Source organism: Trachinotus anak, unplaced genomic scaffold (assembly GCF_046630095.1).
Source record: "Trachinotus anak isolate AG129_WGS33_773 ecotype Australia unplaced genomic scaffold, CSIRO_AGI_Tana_v1 ptg000011l, whole genome shotgun sequence".
In the NCBI taxonomy this organism is placed as follows: domain Eukaryota; kingdom Metazoa; phylum Chordata; class Actinopteri; order Carangiformes; family Carangidae; genus Trachinotus; species Trachinotus anak.
The window spans coordinates 10,512,084-10,525,394 of NW_027273862.1; the positions used below are offsets into that span (position 1 = coordinate 10,512,084).

Sequence of the window (13,311 nt, forward strand, 5' to 3'; positions counted from 1 at the left end):
AGCTGCATTGAGATTTAAATGATCATAGTGCAGATATATACAGGGTGAGTGCTGTGTATGAACAAGAAGCAAAACTGTTCATTGACTTGCAATATCAGAATTACAATTAAGTGCCTATTTTAATTGCAGGTGTAGGAGTTCACATAGCTCTTTGATTGGCCATATAGATGGGTGACAACATCTTCATCCTTTCAGCCATGGTCAAAATCTTTGTGTAGTGTCTTGGAATAAAAAACAAAAAACAACAACAACAAAAAAACCACCATTTGCAAAGTGCTATGTTAAATTACCATTTGAGCAGAAAATAAATTGGAGAGCAATAATTCACACTGAGTGAGAAACACATGTCTGAACCCTGCAGAATCAGAGATGAAAGTGGCAAATAAGGTATTTCAACCCCGTACTCTCTCCCCTCTGAGAACACAGCCAACATCTTTTCTCTATGACACTAAACTTGTCGTGTCATCTACAACATAAATGATCCAAAGGGCTATAATCAAAATGTCTGTTCATTCTTTCCAACAGTATAGCCTCACTGACAAACCTAAATTGGGAAATGAATGGGCCTCTGTGCTGACAGGCTCGAAGGGTCTAAAGGTAAAATGTGCTTTGTGTCATTATACTTACCAATTCTGGCTTGGATTGGAGGCTCACAAAAAGGGTAGGGTTGAGTACAACCGCATATAATCTAATGGCGGAAGGAAGAGAATGGAGGACCAATTAAACAGAGAAAAGAGGCTGTAAGACCTAGCAGATGCGAGGTCAGAAGGGTTGCGAGATGAAATTTCAAATGCTCACATGCCTTTCGGTTTGCAAAAACAGCTTCATCACATAGGAACAAGTCAGGATTAAAGGTATGAAATATTAATACATTTCAAGTTAAATGTTTCCAAGCACCAAAACACGTGAGTCTTCAAAAGCACTGCAGTTTAGGCTCAAGGCTTTGTAAGGCTTTTAATGAACTGTTTATTAACTGGAGCAGTGCGTGTGCGTGTGTGCGCGTGCCCCGTGTTGTGTTGTGTCTGCTGACGTCACCGCTGGAACTGCCTTGTCACGCGGGGTTAGTAAAAGTTGGGATAGAGGGAGAGAGAGAGAGAGAGAGAGAGAGAGAGAGAGAGAGAGAGAGAGAGAGAGAGAGAGAGAGACTATTGTGAGGACAATTCATCGGCTTTTATCGCGAACATTAAACTCCGGCACAGAGAGCACTTCTTTGTTGTGAGCCGCTTCTGGAGACGGACAGAAACAGTGAGGAGAGGCGGAGGCGGCAGGCGACTTTCTCCGAAGTTGAAGCCTGAATTTCGGTCGTTAACTGCCGGAGGAAGCGCAGCCAGAGACCTGCATCTTGGATTAGTCAGACGAGGGGGGGACACGGGTTGGTGTACGGCCGAAAAGCTCACCAGATAAATGAACAAAAGTTGAAGTTCGGCGTCGTGGCAGTCGGTAAATGTTGTGGCATTTTAGGAGAGCATAAACTGCTCCAGCGGTCGACGGTCGAGTGGCGGGGTAAAGCCCGAGCTGTCAAACCCGATGACTACTGCAAACTGCCCCGGGAATGAGGAGCTGGACTTCAGGCTGATCTTCGGAGAGGACGGGCAGCAGCAGCCGCTAGGCCCCGCAGGTCAGTGCGTGTCCGTGCCCGGTGGCATATTTCATGTTGTTTGTACTGATAGTAAACTCACTCACAACCTAACTCACTCACTTAACCCAAGTTACTCACTTAGGTTGCTCTTGCCTTTAACTTAACCCGGCAGCTTTCGACCGCTCTGTAAAAGAGGAAAAAGAGGAACCGACCCAAACCTTTTTTTTTTTTTTTTTTTTTGAGAAACAGAGACATTAAAACATCACGCCGTCTTTTCTGTCGCGGTGGCCGAGATAATGTCCACAACACCAGCTGTCATTAGCTTGACATGCTAGCGGGTTAGCGCCAGTGCCGTTTTTGTCATGACCGAATAAAGTTAAAAGTTATAAGTCTCTCCGAGCATTTGTGCGCAGATAACTTGCTCAACGGCGTGAAACTCTGTGGCGGGACTGCGGCGGTGTTAGGAGTGCTTGATGGTTGATATGGTGTAAGTCAAGTATGGTTGAGAAAGGAAACCGTCTGAATGTCACTGAGGCACATTGCTGAAAAGTAGCACATGCTAATGTTGTCAAAACAAAATATGTCAAAGCCACGACAGGTATGTCAAATGTGTTATTTCACTGTAATAATAGTCTTTGCTGTAAATATATATGCATTAATTATTAAAATACACGTAGAATAAAAGAGGGTGTTATTTTAAATGAGCAGAATGTATGAGATATTTCTTGTTAAAGTATGAATGTTAGAGTTGAGTTACAGAAATGCACAGCTACAATGACAACATTGTGTAATACTGTGTGTATGCACAGTTAATTACAGGTTGACTCATGTAATTCATCTTACTTGAAAAATTAAAATGGAAAAGAACTGTAATCTACAAAGGAAAAGTATTGCATTGTAACAATAAAAGTGTTTTTAAAAAAGTAAAGTATTAAAACTAACAGTATTACGATTTTATTTTAAAGGTGGGTGTGAATACAATGCATCCAAACACTAACTGCACAGACAGACTGTAAGAGGAGAGGGTATAAATGGAGTTGAGGGGTCCCTCTGCATTGTACCATAGCAAGTTTCGTCCCTTAATGGGCCCGAGGCGTGGGAGCAAAAAGTTTTGAAATAAGCTCTATCTAATGGAGCACAAGCAAATTTAAACATTCTCAACGTTCGCATTAGTGTAACATGCAGCAAGACTTCTTGTAAAGGTTTTTATGTTCTACATTTTTGCAGTTTAAGGTCTACACCATGATACATGAATTGCTAAGGTTTGAATCTAGATGAGGCTCTTCGCAGCTGACACTGCCATCACACCACAGTCCTACAAAGATGAAAATGCCAAATGATGTAGAAGGCTTTTTAGAAGTTTGCAAACCAAAACCGCAGTAGAGAAGAAGTCAGTGTTACACAGAATGCAGTGCCTGGGTTTACTGATTAATGATTGATTATAGACTAGCTAAATTGCATTAGAATAGCAATAGGAACAAAGTAAGCAATCAGCAGGAGATAATTGGAGAACTGGATATGAATAGAAGTAGTAAACATATTTGAAAGGCAGATATAGATATATTGGATAAAATTGGAAAAACATTCTAAATATTGTTCAGTTAAAATTTGTTCAGTTTGTGTAACGTCAAGGCAAATGCAAAATGGTAAAGCTGATATCTAATATGATTGACTGGAGTAGATTTCATCCTTTTGATATTAATTTGTTGTCACTTGAGGCAAGAGAGTGACAGAACAGATTCCATGGATTCGCCTGCTATTGAAAACAATGCAAAAAGAAAGAAGTACATGTTACATGTACATGCTAATGTTGAATAGAGATAATTTGTGCTCATTTATTAGATGATTGCAGATTCTTGAAAAAGGTGAAATGTTAACCTAGAAAGCAGGACAGGTGCTCATAAAGTCTGTCTTCAGATGTCAGCATCACAGTTGCAGACAGACAGGTAGACTTCCATGGTGGGAACTAGACATAGATGGTATTGTAGTGAAATGAAAAATATGGGAAGTGGCTGAAGAGGCTGTGATATTACCAAAATATACATTACATCCTTAATTATTCCTGTGAAAGCCAGTTGCTGCTGTCTGTTTGGGTTTGGATTTTTTATTCAGTTAAAAGGGTCTTTAAACACTTTATATAGTACAAAGGCTGAGTTAGTTTAGATTTAGAAAAGGTCATGAGCGAGATTTGAACCTACAAAATAATGCATGTGTGCCATTTGCCTTGATCTGTTCATCCATGCTAAGTGTCTTCATTTGTGTCTGTATTTGGGCCTAAACGACTGGAACCCGTGGATTCTCTGGCTGTGTCCCTTTCATGAAACTCTGGCAAAGTAATGACTCCATGAAGGTTTGGCTTGTGCAATCTTAAATCAATTTTTCCTTCGATTAAAAAAGAAGTTTGATTTGGAGATGGGATGAGGGGAAAAACAGCATTTGGAATAAGCATAGGAATAAAAGCAGCACTGTGCAAGTGGTTTTAATCTGGTCTGGACTGTATGACTTGGCCCAAAACGGGGGTGTCTGTCCAAATTAATAACTGGAGTGTAATATGGGATCACACAGCCAGAGTAACAGGGAGTTGCACACTCCTGCGTTGGTCTCCTTCTCTGAAGGCAAGGCTCAAGTCAGGACTTGTTTTTGTAACAACCTGGAGAAACTCTACTGTGAATATCTGACAGGTTTCTGCTCCCCTGAGCTTCATATTTTTACATGTTGCTTGAACTGGGCTGTGATTGTTATCATTTCAATATCTATGCAGCTAGTTCTTCTTCCTTTGATGAAAGTATTGTGAAAAGGACAAGTAGCGTCTCCCAAAATAAAAATGAAACAACAGTGCTACATTTTCTATTTTTTACAGCAATTGTACCTAAATGTACAATAAGGTCCTTAACTCTCTAAGAGGGTGTTGTTTGGGAGCTGGTTACTCGTGCTTATGACAAATCTCCTCTACGTCCTTGTTATATTTTCATCTTATTCTTTAATGGAGCTGACTGGTGGATGCTGGCTTCCTTTACACATTTACTCTGAGCTCAACTGTCTGTTATCTCCCATCTTTCAGCATTTCTACTTGCATATTTGATAGTGGTAAAAAAATCTGTGTTATGGTGTGGTACAGAACAACACCCTTCCTCTCCTTCTGTCTTTTTTGTTCTGTTTGTCTGGGTGTCTGTGTGTCTATGTGTTCTAAAACAGTCACCTCTTTGAGGTGAAATAGTCCACTGTTCTATTCAGAGGCAATGAGCACACTTAATTTAAGGGTTTTCCCCTAATTATTTACTGTGTCAGCTGAATAGGAGAACAAATCCCTCTGTGAGAAATTGAGATAGGGTCATTCAGAATTCATTGAAAGGGAAAGACAAAATCCGAGGGAAGGATCTTAAAACCAAGATCTCTACTTATTGGCAAAACAGTCATAATCAATTTATTAATAACGATTATTAAGAGCTTCTAGAAATAACGTTTACTTAGTAAGGGAAATTATCGAAATAAATATTCATTTAGTTTTACTCTTTGCTCAGATTTTGTTGTTTGCATTTATTTGGTGTAGTCTAGATCCAGGAGATGGTTTCAGATGGTCAACAAAACAGTCATTTGGCTAGAAACAGCGACAGTGATACCTTACTGGTCCAAACAGTTAGCAGACAATTCAGATTTGGTCAAGTCAGTTTAAATTGAATACACAAGTGCTTGGATTTTGGCTGTGGATGTGGCAGCCAGTGATTGTTGTAAAATACTCCTGATGTTGTTCATTCATCCCACTGAAACAACAATCAAACAATTTTGTGCATCCAGTAGAGCTGTAACTCTTAATTGGTAAGCTGATATTATCAGCTAGTTTTAAGTTAGAGGTATGGTTACTGCTTGCATATTGGCCAATAAGTAGCGAGGAAATTCAGCACAAAATATAGATATATATAGTTTTTTTTTTACATACTTTGACCAATTTCCTGAACATATTTGTGAAAGAAAGTTGATAACACTTATTGTACCTCTAGTCAAAAGTCTGTTTTTTTTCACTGAATAACATGTTTGATATTTAATGAAAGTATATGTCGATTACCTTAACTTGAACAGCAAGAGGAGCAGTGAGACCTGTCATGTCCTATTCTCAAAATTAGAGAAGGTAGTGGTAGAGAAACGTATTATTTTTGAATTAGAGCACAGTGGGATATATATATATATATATATATATATATATATATATAGCCTTAATTAGATTAGCTACCAAGCCATGTTAGATACTAATGTACTAATGGCTAATGAAACTTAGTTCAGTACATGATATCTAGGTAAGTAAGCAAGGTTAGCAACTTCTTTTATTGTGAAATAGACTGGAAATAATTATAGGTTTATCTTTTCTCTTACTTGACAATGAGCTCGTAGCTTGGCAATGAGCATCTGTCACACACAAATCACTTAATCATTCATTAACACCGATGGTTGATTAGCAGGTCATTCCTGTTGCCATCTTACCTTTCAGTTTGAGATGAGGTCACCTCTCTGTTTATTTATTTATTTTTTTATCAAAGCATAGAACTATAACTGTTTTTTTTACACTCATTGTCTCCTAAAATCCTTTTTAGTGTTCATTCATCTTAAGGCATTCCAGAAAAACACTTTGGCGGGAAAACCCTGAGAAAGATGATACAAATCAGGGAGTGGAAAAAAATAAACAAGTAAAGTCAACTGATTGTCATCATTGTCGGCTGTGTGGAGTACTTTGACTCAAGTTTTAACATTTTAGACTCCAGTGGGTGTGTGCTCTCAGTTTGAGGTCAATAGTGCAAAGCTGCTCCTGTTCATCTCCATTAATGTCTTTCTGTTGACTTTGTTTTCATTCATGCCACCTCTACATACTGTATTGTGGTGGTAAAAGTTCAACTGAATGGTGATATTTATCACTTTAAAATTTTAGTCAACTAAGGTGTTTGGTAAATCTTAGTCCTACTAAGTTCATACATTTGTTCCTTGTTTTCACAATGACATTCATAAGCCTAGTGTTTATGGAGATCAGGGTCTGCTTATTAATCAGACTTACCCTAGTAGTATCTAGTGATAAAATCTAGTCGTTCCGAGATATCAACCTGTGAAACTTCGGCCACCATTTAAATACAAAGAGGATAAAAGAGTTTTAGTTGTGCCCCTCAAAGCAGGGAAGAATTACATTTGAAAAACCTAAAAGCAACATGTCTTTGCAGTCCCAGTTACTCTGGATAATCCACAGGTCTCATTGTCAAAAGTTTTCATAGGAACTATTCCTTCAGTAGAAAATAGTTCAGTGAGAAGTGGCCTGATCCAAGGTCTGTTGATCATCCTGAAAATCCGGGACATTGTTTCTAGTTACTGAAATATACCACATGGTTCCATAGCAAATTTTTAATTATCTTTGGGTTTTGGTCTTTTGGTATGACAAAAAAAGGAAACTGAAGATATCAGGTTCGTAAATGGCCAAGACTGACCTAACTTACCTGGTCTGTTTTTCTTTTCCACAGAAAATACCTAAGTAAGCTCATTTGTTATTGGAGCTTTAGCCTACATGAAAGTCTGCTAAGTATCATTATATCACTGAATTATGTAATACCTGCATGGGGGGCACTGTCAAATCCCCAAGGTGTTTTGGTTAGATTTTTTTATTTAAATTTTTATTTATTTACCTATTTATTTATTTATTTTTTGCAGTGGTGGCAAAGATTTTGGCATGGCAGGCCGCCATGCAGAATGTTACCAGCGGAAACACTTCTTTTATAATACAAATTAATACCTTTTATTGATTTATTGATTTTTTTAGTTTAACTTCTCATAAACATTCAAGCAAAATTCACTTTGCTAAAAGAATTTCATTATGAAAAGCAGCCACATTTGGTGTTATATTTTTCAGAACATATTCGTCTTTTTTAAAGTTTGTCGTTATTAGCGGTTGAAAAAAAAAAACACCACTGTGGATTTACATAGGCACGGAAAACCATGTGTTCAGAGGTATAAGTTGTGGTCTGAATAACTTCATGCATAAAAGCCGTCACTCCCAGAGCTTTTCACTTTGTAGCTGACGGTGAAGTCATTGTGAAACAAACAGCACTGAAAGTGGCAGTATTAGAGACTTGTATTTGATGGTTTCGCTTGCTACAGACAGTGTCCTCGCATTTGCTTTCATCTATTGTATCAAACGGATAAGCCTGGTTGTACATACTAATTATAGAACATATTTCCCTTCAGTGTTTTTGAATTTAGTTTCATACATGAAAATATCACAATCAGTCTTACAGTGTTTCACAATATTTACTTGGGCTTATTCCTTAAAGAACCACTTACCCCATTTGGGGGACAGTGTCCATTGTGAAGTGACTGTTTTAAGTGGTAGAAATAGGTATTGGTGGGTATTGGGTTATGCAGGTCACGAGCAGTGGCCTCATTAGGTGTTAGAGGTGGTATGAGGCAGGGGGGCAGAACTGCCCTTTATGGGTGGCAGAGTAGTAGATCCATAGCGGAGGTTACTGGCTCTCTGCCCAGACATGCCATGTGGGGTTCAGATGGCAGGGGGGAATGAAAGGAAAGGGGGGCACACTGCTCTCTAGCTGCTGGTAAGGGAAACATGAACAGCATTTTTGTTCCCCCGCTCACCTTGTCAAGACGTTTCTCTCTTTCTTTTTTCTTTATATTCCATATGCATTGACTTTTTTGTCTCATCTATGAAAGACGTTTCTTTGTGGTATGTTGGTTGCTGCCATACCAGCACAGAGCATTGTAGACACGCCAACAGGACGACTTCTTTCCTCTCTCACTGCTTTCTCAGGATATGAAAGAGACCACCAGTGACATCAGACAGAGTGATCTAGGCTAATGAAATCTCCAGATGCCAGCAGTCACCACAGCCATTTAGTCACTAGACAGGTTTGATTTTGTTCTGTTAATGTGCTGTGACATTTCTTGTTTCTGAAGGGTTGACTTTGTCATGCTTGGATATGAGTATATGTCAAGGCGCATTTTTATCGTAATGAAATGCTCAAACTGAGAGTAGCTAGTGGAGAAAGCTATTTTGTCCTTGTCTGTCTTGTTGTCATTGCTCTGCTTCTCTGAACCAAGAGCACGATCCTCTCAGTCCTTGTCGTGGGAAAGACTGAAAGACTGAAATTACATCGCTCTCATGGTGGACTATTTTGAGCTCCCAAAGAGAGTGGCAGAGGGCAGACGGCAGGTTCTAGTGACTCGTTCGTACTTAGAGCAGGAGAACCCCTCTCGCCCCGGCACGTCTGCAGCCTTCAACTTTTTACTGCTGAAGCGCTTTGTGATCGTAACGAGGAGAGGAGTGGAAGAATGCTGTGTGCCACATCGCCAGGTGAGTGTGTTGGCACTCCCAGACTCCAGCCAGGTGTGTTTTGTGTGTACATGTGTGTGTTTGTCTAGACTTTAAGGTTGAGGGGTGGGAGCAACCACTCAGACAAACAGCTGTCGTTAGCGTACAGTCTGTTCTAAAGTCTGTCAGGAATTTTGCTAAACTTTCCCTAAAATGACAATGGAGGACATATCATTTTTCTCTGAAACTGAAACACATAAAGCTAATTTAATGAGAAGTGTCCAGTCCAAGGTTAAACTATGTCCAACAATAAATATTGCTGATAGTATTTTATGTTGTATGCTCTGCACTTGTCTTCCACTTTGCTAATGTCCCCTTGGCCTTTGTATTTATTTATTTTTCTTAATTTTAAATATTTTGATCATTTTAATTGTGAAGCTGGTTGATATTAGACATATTAGACATTAGGATTTTAATAACTGTTGATATGTTTTGTATTGTTATTATAATAAATCTCAAATTTATTTAATTTATTTGTCTATAAAAAAACTGGCAAAATAGATGACATAAAAAACAAACAAAAAATGTTCAAAGCTTTGGTGATTTTTAAGGAAGAAATGCTGTGGAGTGTTTGACAGACAAATAAGCAAATATCTATAGACTTTGTTAAACATTTCTGATTCTTTTTTCAGATGAAAGGCTGCATATTAGACAAAAGAGTTTATGCACCTACAACTTTTGAGATTTCTATGAAAATGTAAAAGACGGGGAGGTCAAAGGTCAGACAGTCATGCATAAGGGCCACATGTGGGGCTAGATCACCATGTGGGTGCCCCTTAACCTTACTGAACTGACGGGGTCCCGACACCCACTGTGATGAATGAGACGTTTGTTTCCCGGGGCGAGGCATGAGTAACTATGTGTGGCATCTGTCTAGTTTAAATTTAGTGTAACTGAAGCTACCGCTGGCTGCGCTGTATCAACATGTCAGAGGCTGCATTACACCAGAGAGAAAGCTGTTGAACTCCTGCATCTAGTTCCACTTTTTTCTTTCTCTGTGGTCCCCTTTTACTATGAGGCTTGGCTTGCTGCACAGGGATTAGGGTGATTTGAATCCCATTTTATTTTAGGCTACCCCTCAAAGCTATACTTCAGTCAGGCTAATACATGGTATTGGCACCTCTGTCCCATGCAGTTTTTCTTGTCCTGCAAATGTCCAATGATCACATGTGACGTATTCAAGAGTTAATAAGAAACAGTGATTGGTTCAGTACCCTTTATTTGAGGTGACCTGTGATAAGATGAGGTTTTAGATGGGATACATAGGAAAATGTTTGAATTAAGTTTTCACAAAAAAGAAAGACTTCACTAGTCACTTTTAAACTTGTGATGCCCCAGTTAGACTTTCAAGGGGGTGATGATACACATTTCTCGTTGGAGCCCATGTGGCTGTGTGGACCCTACTACATGGGTCACAATAGGAATGTGGACCATTTGGACTTAAAGCTGACAACTAGATGAAAAGGGCATTACACACCAATTGTGGCTGGAGGTTTTAACCATATAACCATAACTGCTCATCAGTTTATGCACATTATGCTCAGAAGAGTAAAGCACAAATCGGGTCTCTGTGGTTAAGATTTTCTAGTCATCTGGTAATTTGTGTGTTGACTTTTAACTGTGAAAAAGACATTAAGGAGGGGTTTTCCTACTTAACTCATAGGTCTGTACATATATCTCTTCCATTTATTTTTTTGGAGGGGAAATTGGTGTTTTCCTGTTTTCTCCTTGATTATTTCCTGACAGTTTTTTATGTTGTTTTGTGTCATTCTGATTAAAACCATGATAAAGAGTAACAGGACTCTTAAGACTTTCCCCCCCAAGCAGAGCAGATGGACCCTTTACTTGAGGACATGACCTTTCTTTTTATTACCCCAGCATATCCTCTTCATCTATTTCACTACTGCAAGCAACACAGAGGATGGGAAGAGGCTGTGCTTGTACAGTTGTGTAGTTGCTCTGTGTGAAGATGGGTCAAGGCCAAAAGGCTGGGGTTGGGCTATATACATATGTATATGTGCTTTGTTGATGCTTGGATATCATAGTACATTTCAAAAAACATTATATGATTTGTTATTAACTTGGTCTTGATTGGATTATATTTGCTGACCCTTGTGCATTTGTAAGTGGTCTCTACTGACTATATCCTGTAGTATACTCTATCTCTGCCTCTCTCTGCTCTCTCACACATAAAGACAGACAAAAAGCTCATTATCCCCTGTTGGTCCCTCTCCCTATCCCTTTCTTTCTTTCTTTCTTTCTTTCTTTCTTTCTTTTTTTCTCTCTCTTCCTCTCTGTCTGTCTCTGTCTCTCTCTCTCTTTTTCCCTCTCTCTCTCACTGGCTCTCTCCTGGCTGACTTTTTCAGGCACGTGCACAGTCAGCCCTGACAGATTGTTTGAATGTCACCCCTGCTAGCAGTAGCCTCTGATGTTATCTGCTCTGGGTTATTGCAGGCCATCAAGCCGCCTGTGTTCGCCTTGGAGGCCAATCTTCTAATGCACTGTAGCTCTCCTGCTCCACTGAAAACCAATAGGCTTCAGAAGGTGTTCAGACCCCTTCAATTTATCACATTTTGTTACATTGCAGCCTTATGCTAAAAAAAATCTCATATCAAACTACAATCAACACACCACAATGACACTGTGAAAACAGAATTTTAGAAATGTTTGCTAATTTTTTAAAAATTGTTCAGTTTGGCGGGGTGGCCAGCTCTAGAAAGATTCCTGGTTGTTCCAAACTTCTTCCATTTAATAATTAAGGAGGCCACTGTGCCCTTGGGACCCTTCAGTGCAGCAGAAATTTTTTGAAGACTTCCCCAAGATCTGTTCCTCGACACAATCCTTTCTTTGAACGCAGACACTTCCTTCCTCCTGGCTGGGTTTTTGCTCTGGTATGCATTGTCAGCTGTGAGCTTATATAGACAGGTGGACTTCAATTAAGGTGTCGAAACATCTCGAAGTTGATCGAGAGAAATGGGAGGAACCTGGGCTAAATTTCAAATGTCATAGCAAAGGGTCTAAATTGTTATGTCAATATGATATTTCTGTTTTTCATTTTAATAGTTAAACAAACATTTCTACAATTTCACTTTGTTATTATGGCCTATTGCGTGTAGATTGATGAGAAAAAAATGCAATTTTAGCATAAGGGTGCCTACAACATACTAAAATGTTTAAAAAAATGAAAGGTTTCTGAACACTTTCTGAATGCATTGTACAAGAATGATGCGACAAATGTCTGAAATGACCTGGTTATTCAAAAACCTTTGTTTACATACGATTGGTCTGTAACCAGATGTCTCCCCAATCCACTGGCTACCATATTTTTGAACTGAGGTTGATATACTTAAAATGTATTTGTGGTATATGATGCTGCAGCTGAGAGGACTGCTTCAGTTTATTTTTTTTCAGTTGGTGTATGTGTCTGGATTTTAGAAGTAGCCTACTGTTCTTTGGGATTGGGATTTGTTTTTCTGTTTTAGCAGCTATGTGAACTATATTATTTTGAATACGACTTCAGTTAATAATCTTTGTCCTGGGTTTTGTCATGCAAATACATGCTTGAAGAAATCCATCAAAGCATATACAAACGGACAAAAACTCAAGTTTTCCAAGCAGAAATCTAGTTGTGTTCACTGGTTTTCCCATTTAGTTTTATCCCAATTAAGGAAACCAGGTTTCTTTCTTGTCTAATATGACATTTAAGAAAACAGGTTACTGCAAAAAGCAGACACTAACCCAGTTTCCTAAGTGCATGTAAACACACTCACAGATACACCAAAGATTAGATTAGACCTTTTATTGGGCCAGTAAATGTCAAACACATGAGTGAATACAATGTGCAGATAGAATAGCAACCATTAAATCATTTGGGCATACTGGTTTTAATTTTTGTTTAAGTAGGCTTTTGATATGGTGGATCATCAAGGTGGAAAGCTTTGTTGCCATCAGTAATGCGGCTCTAGTTTGGTTTTGCTCATACTCATCAAATATGGGCACCATCTGCTGTCAGGGTAGGAGCAGCATCCTCCTCATGTAGCTGACTTTTTTGTGAGATCTGTTATGAGTCTGTTTCTGTTTCTATTCATACGTTCCTTGTGGAGGTATATCATTTATAGACACATCACTGAGTTTAATTTCTGTCGACATTCAGCTGATAAAACCTTAGGTGACCGCCTCATTCTTCATTATCTGTCTTTGTTTGATGTTAAGTGCTGAGAATTTCTGCCAATGAAACAATTCCAATTCAGTGATCTGTTTGAATTACGAGAGTCGTAGTTCTTGCAAATATACCTTTGTTATTTGATACTTGCCCTCACAAGAAGTGTATCACCCACATTTTTCAGCCATCATTTTCTTCTATTTTTATGCTCATAAT

The 13,311-nt window shown here is 38.9% G+C and overlaps 1 protein-coding gene across 3 annotated transcripts in view; it reads left to right on the forward strand.

The window, feature by feature from the left end:
* Window positions 1-1,134: 1,134 nt before the first annotated feature.
* nfatc3a (nuclear factor of activated T cells 3a) overlaps window positions 1,135-13,311 on the forward strand; it is a 63,408-nt gene continuing 51,231 nt past the window's right edge. The window contains exon 1 of one of the 3 annotated variants that reach the window (XM_071490091.1): window positions 1,135-1,618. In XM_071490091.1, coding sequence (XP_071346192.1) covers window positions 1,528-1,618 — 91 coding nt within the window. In that variant the 5' untranslated portion in view covers window positions 1,135-1,527. Of the gene's footprint in view, window positions 1,619-1,641; window positions 8,949-13,311 lie in introns of those variants that run through there. The other 2 variants (XM_071490092.1, XM_071490093.1) reach the window with 2 other exon arrangements.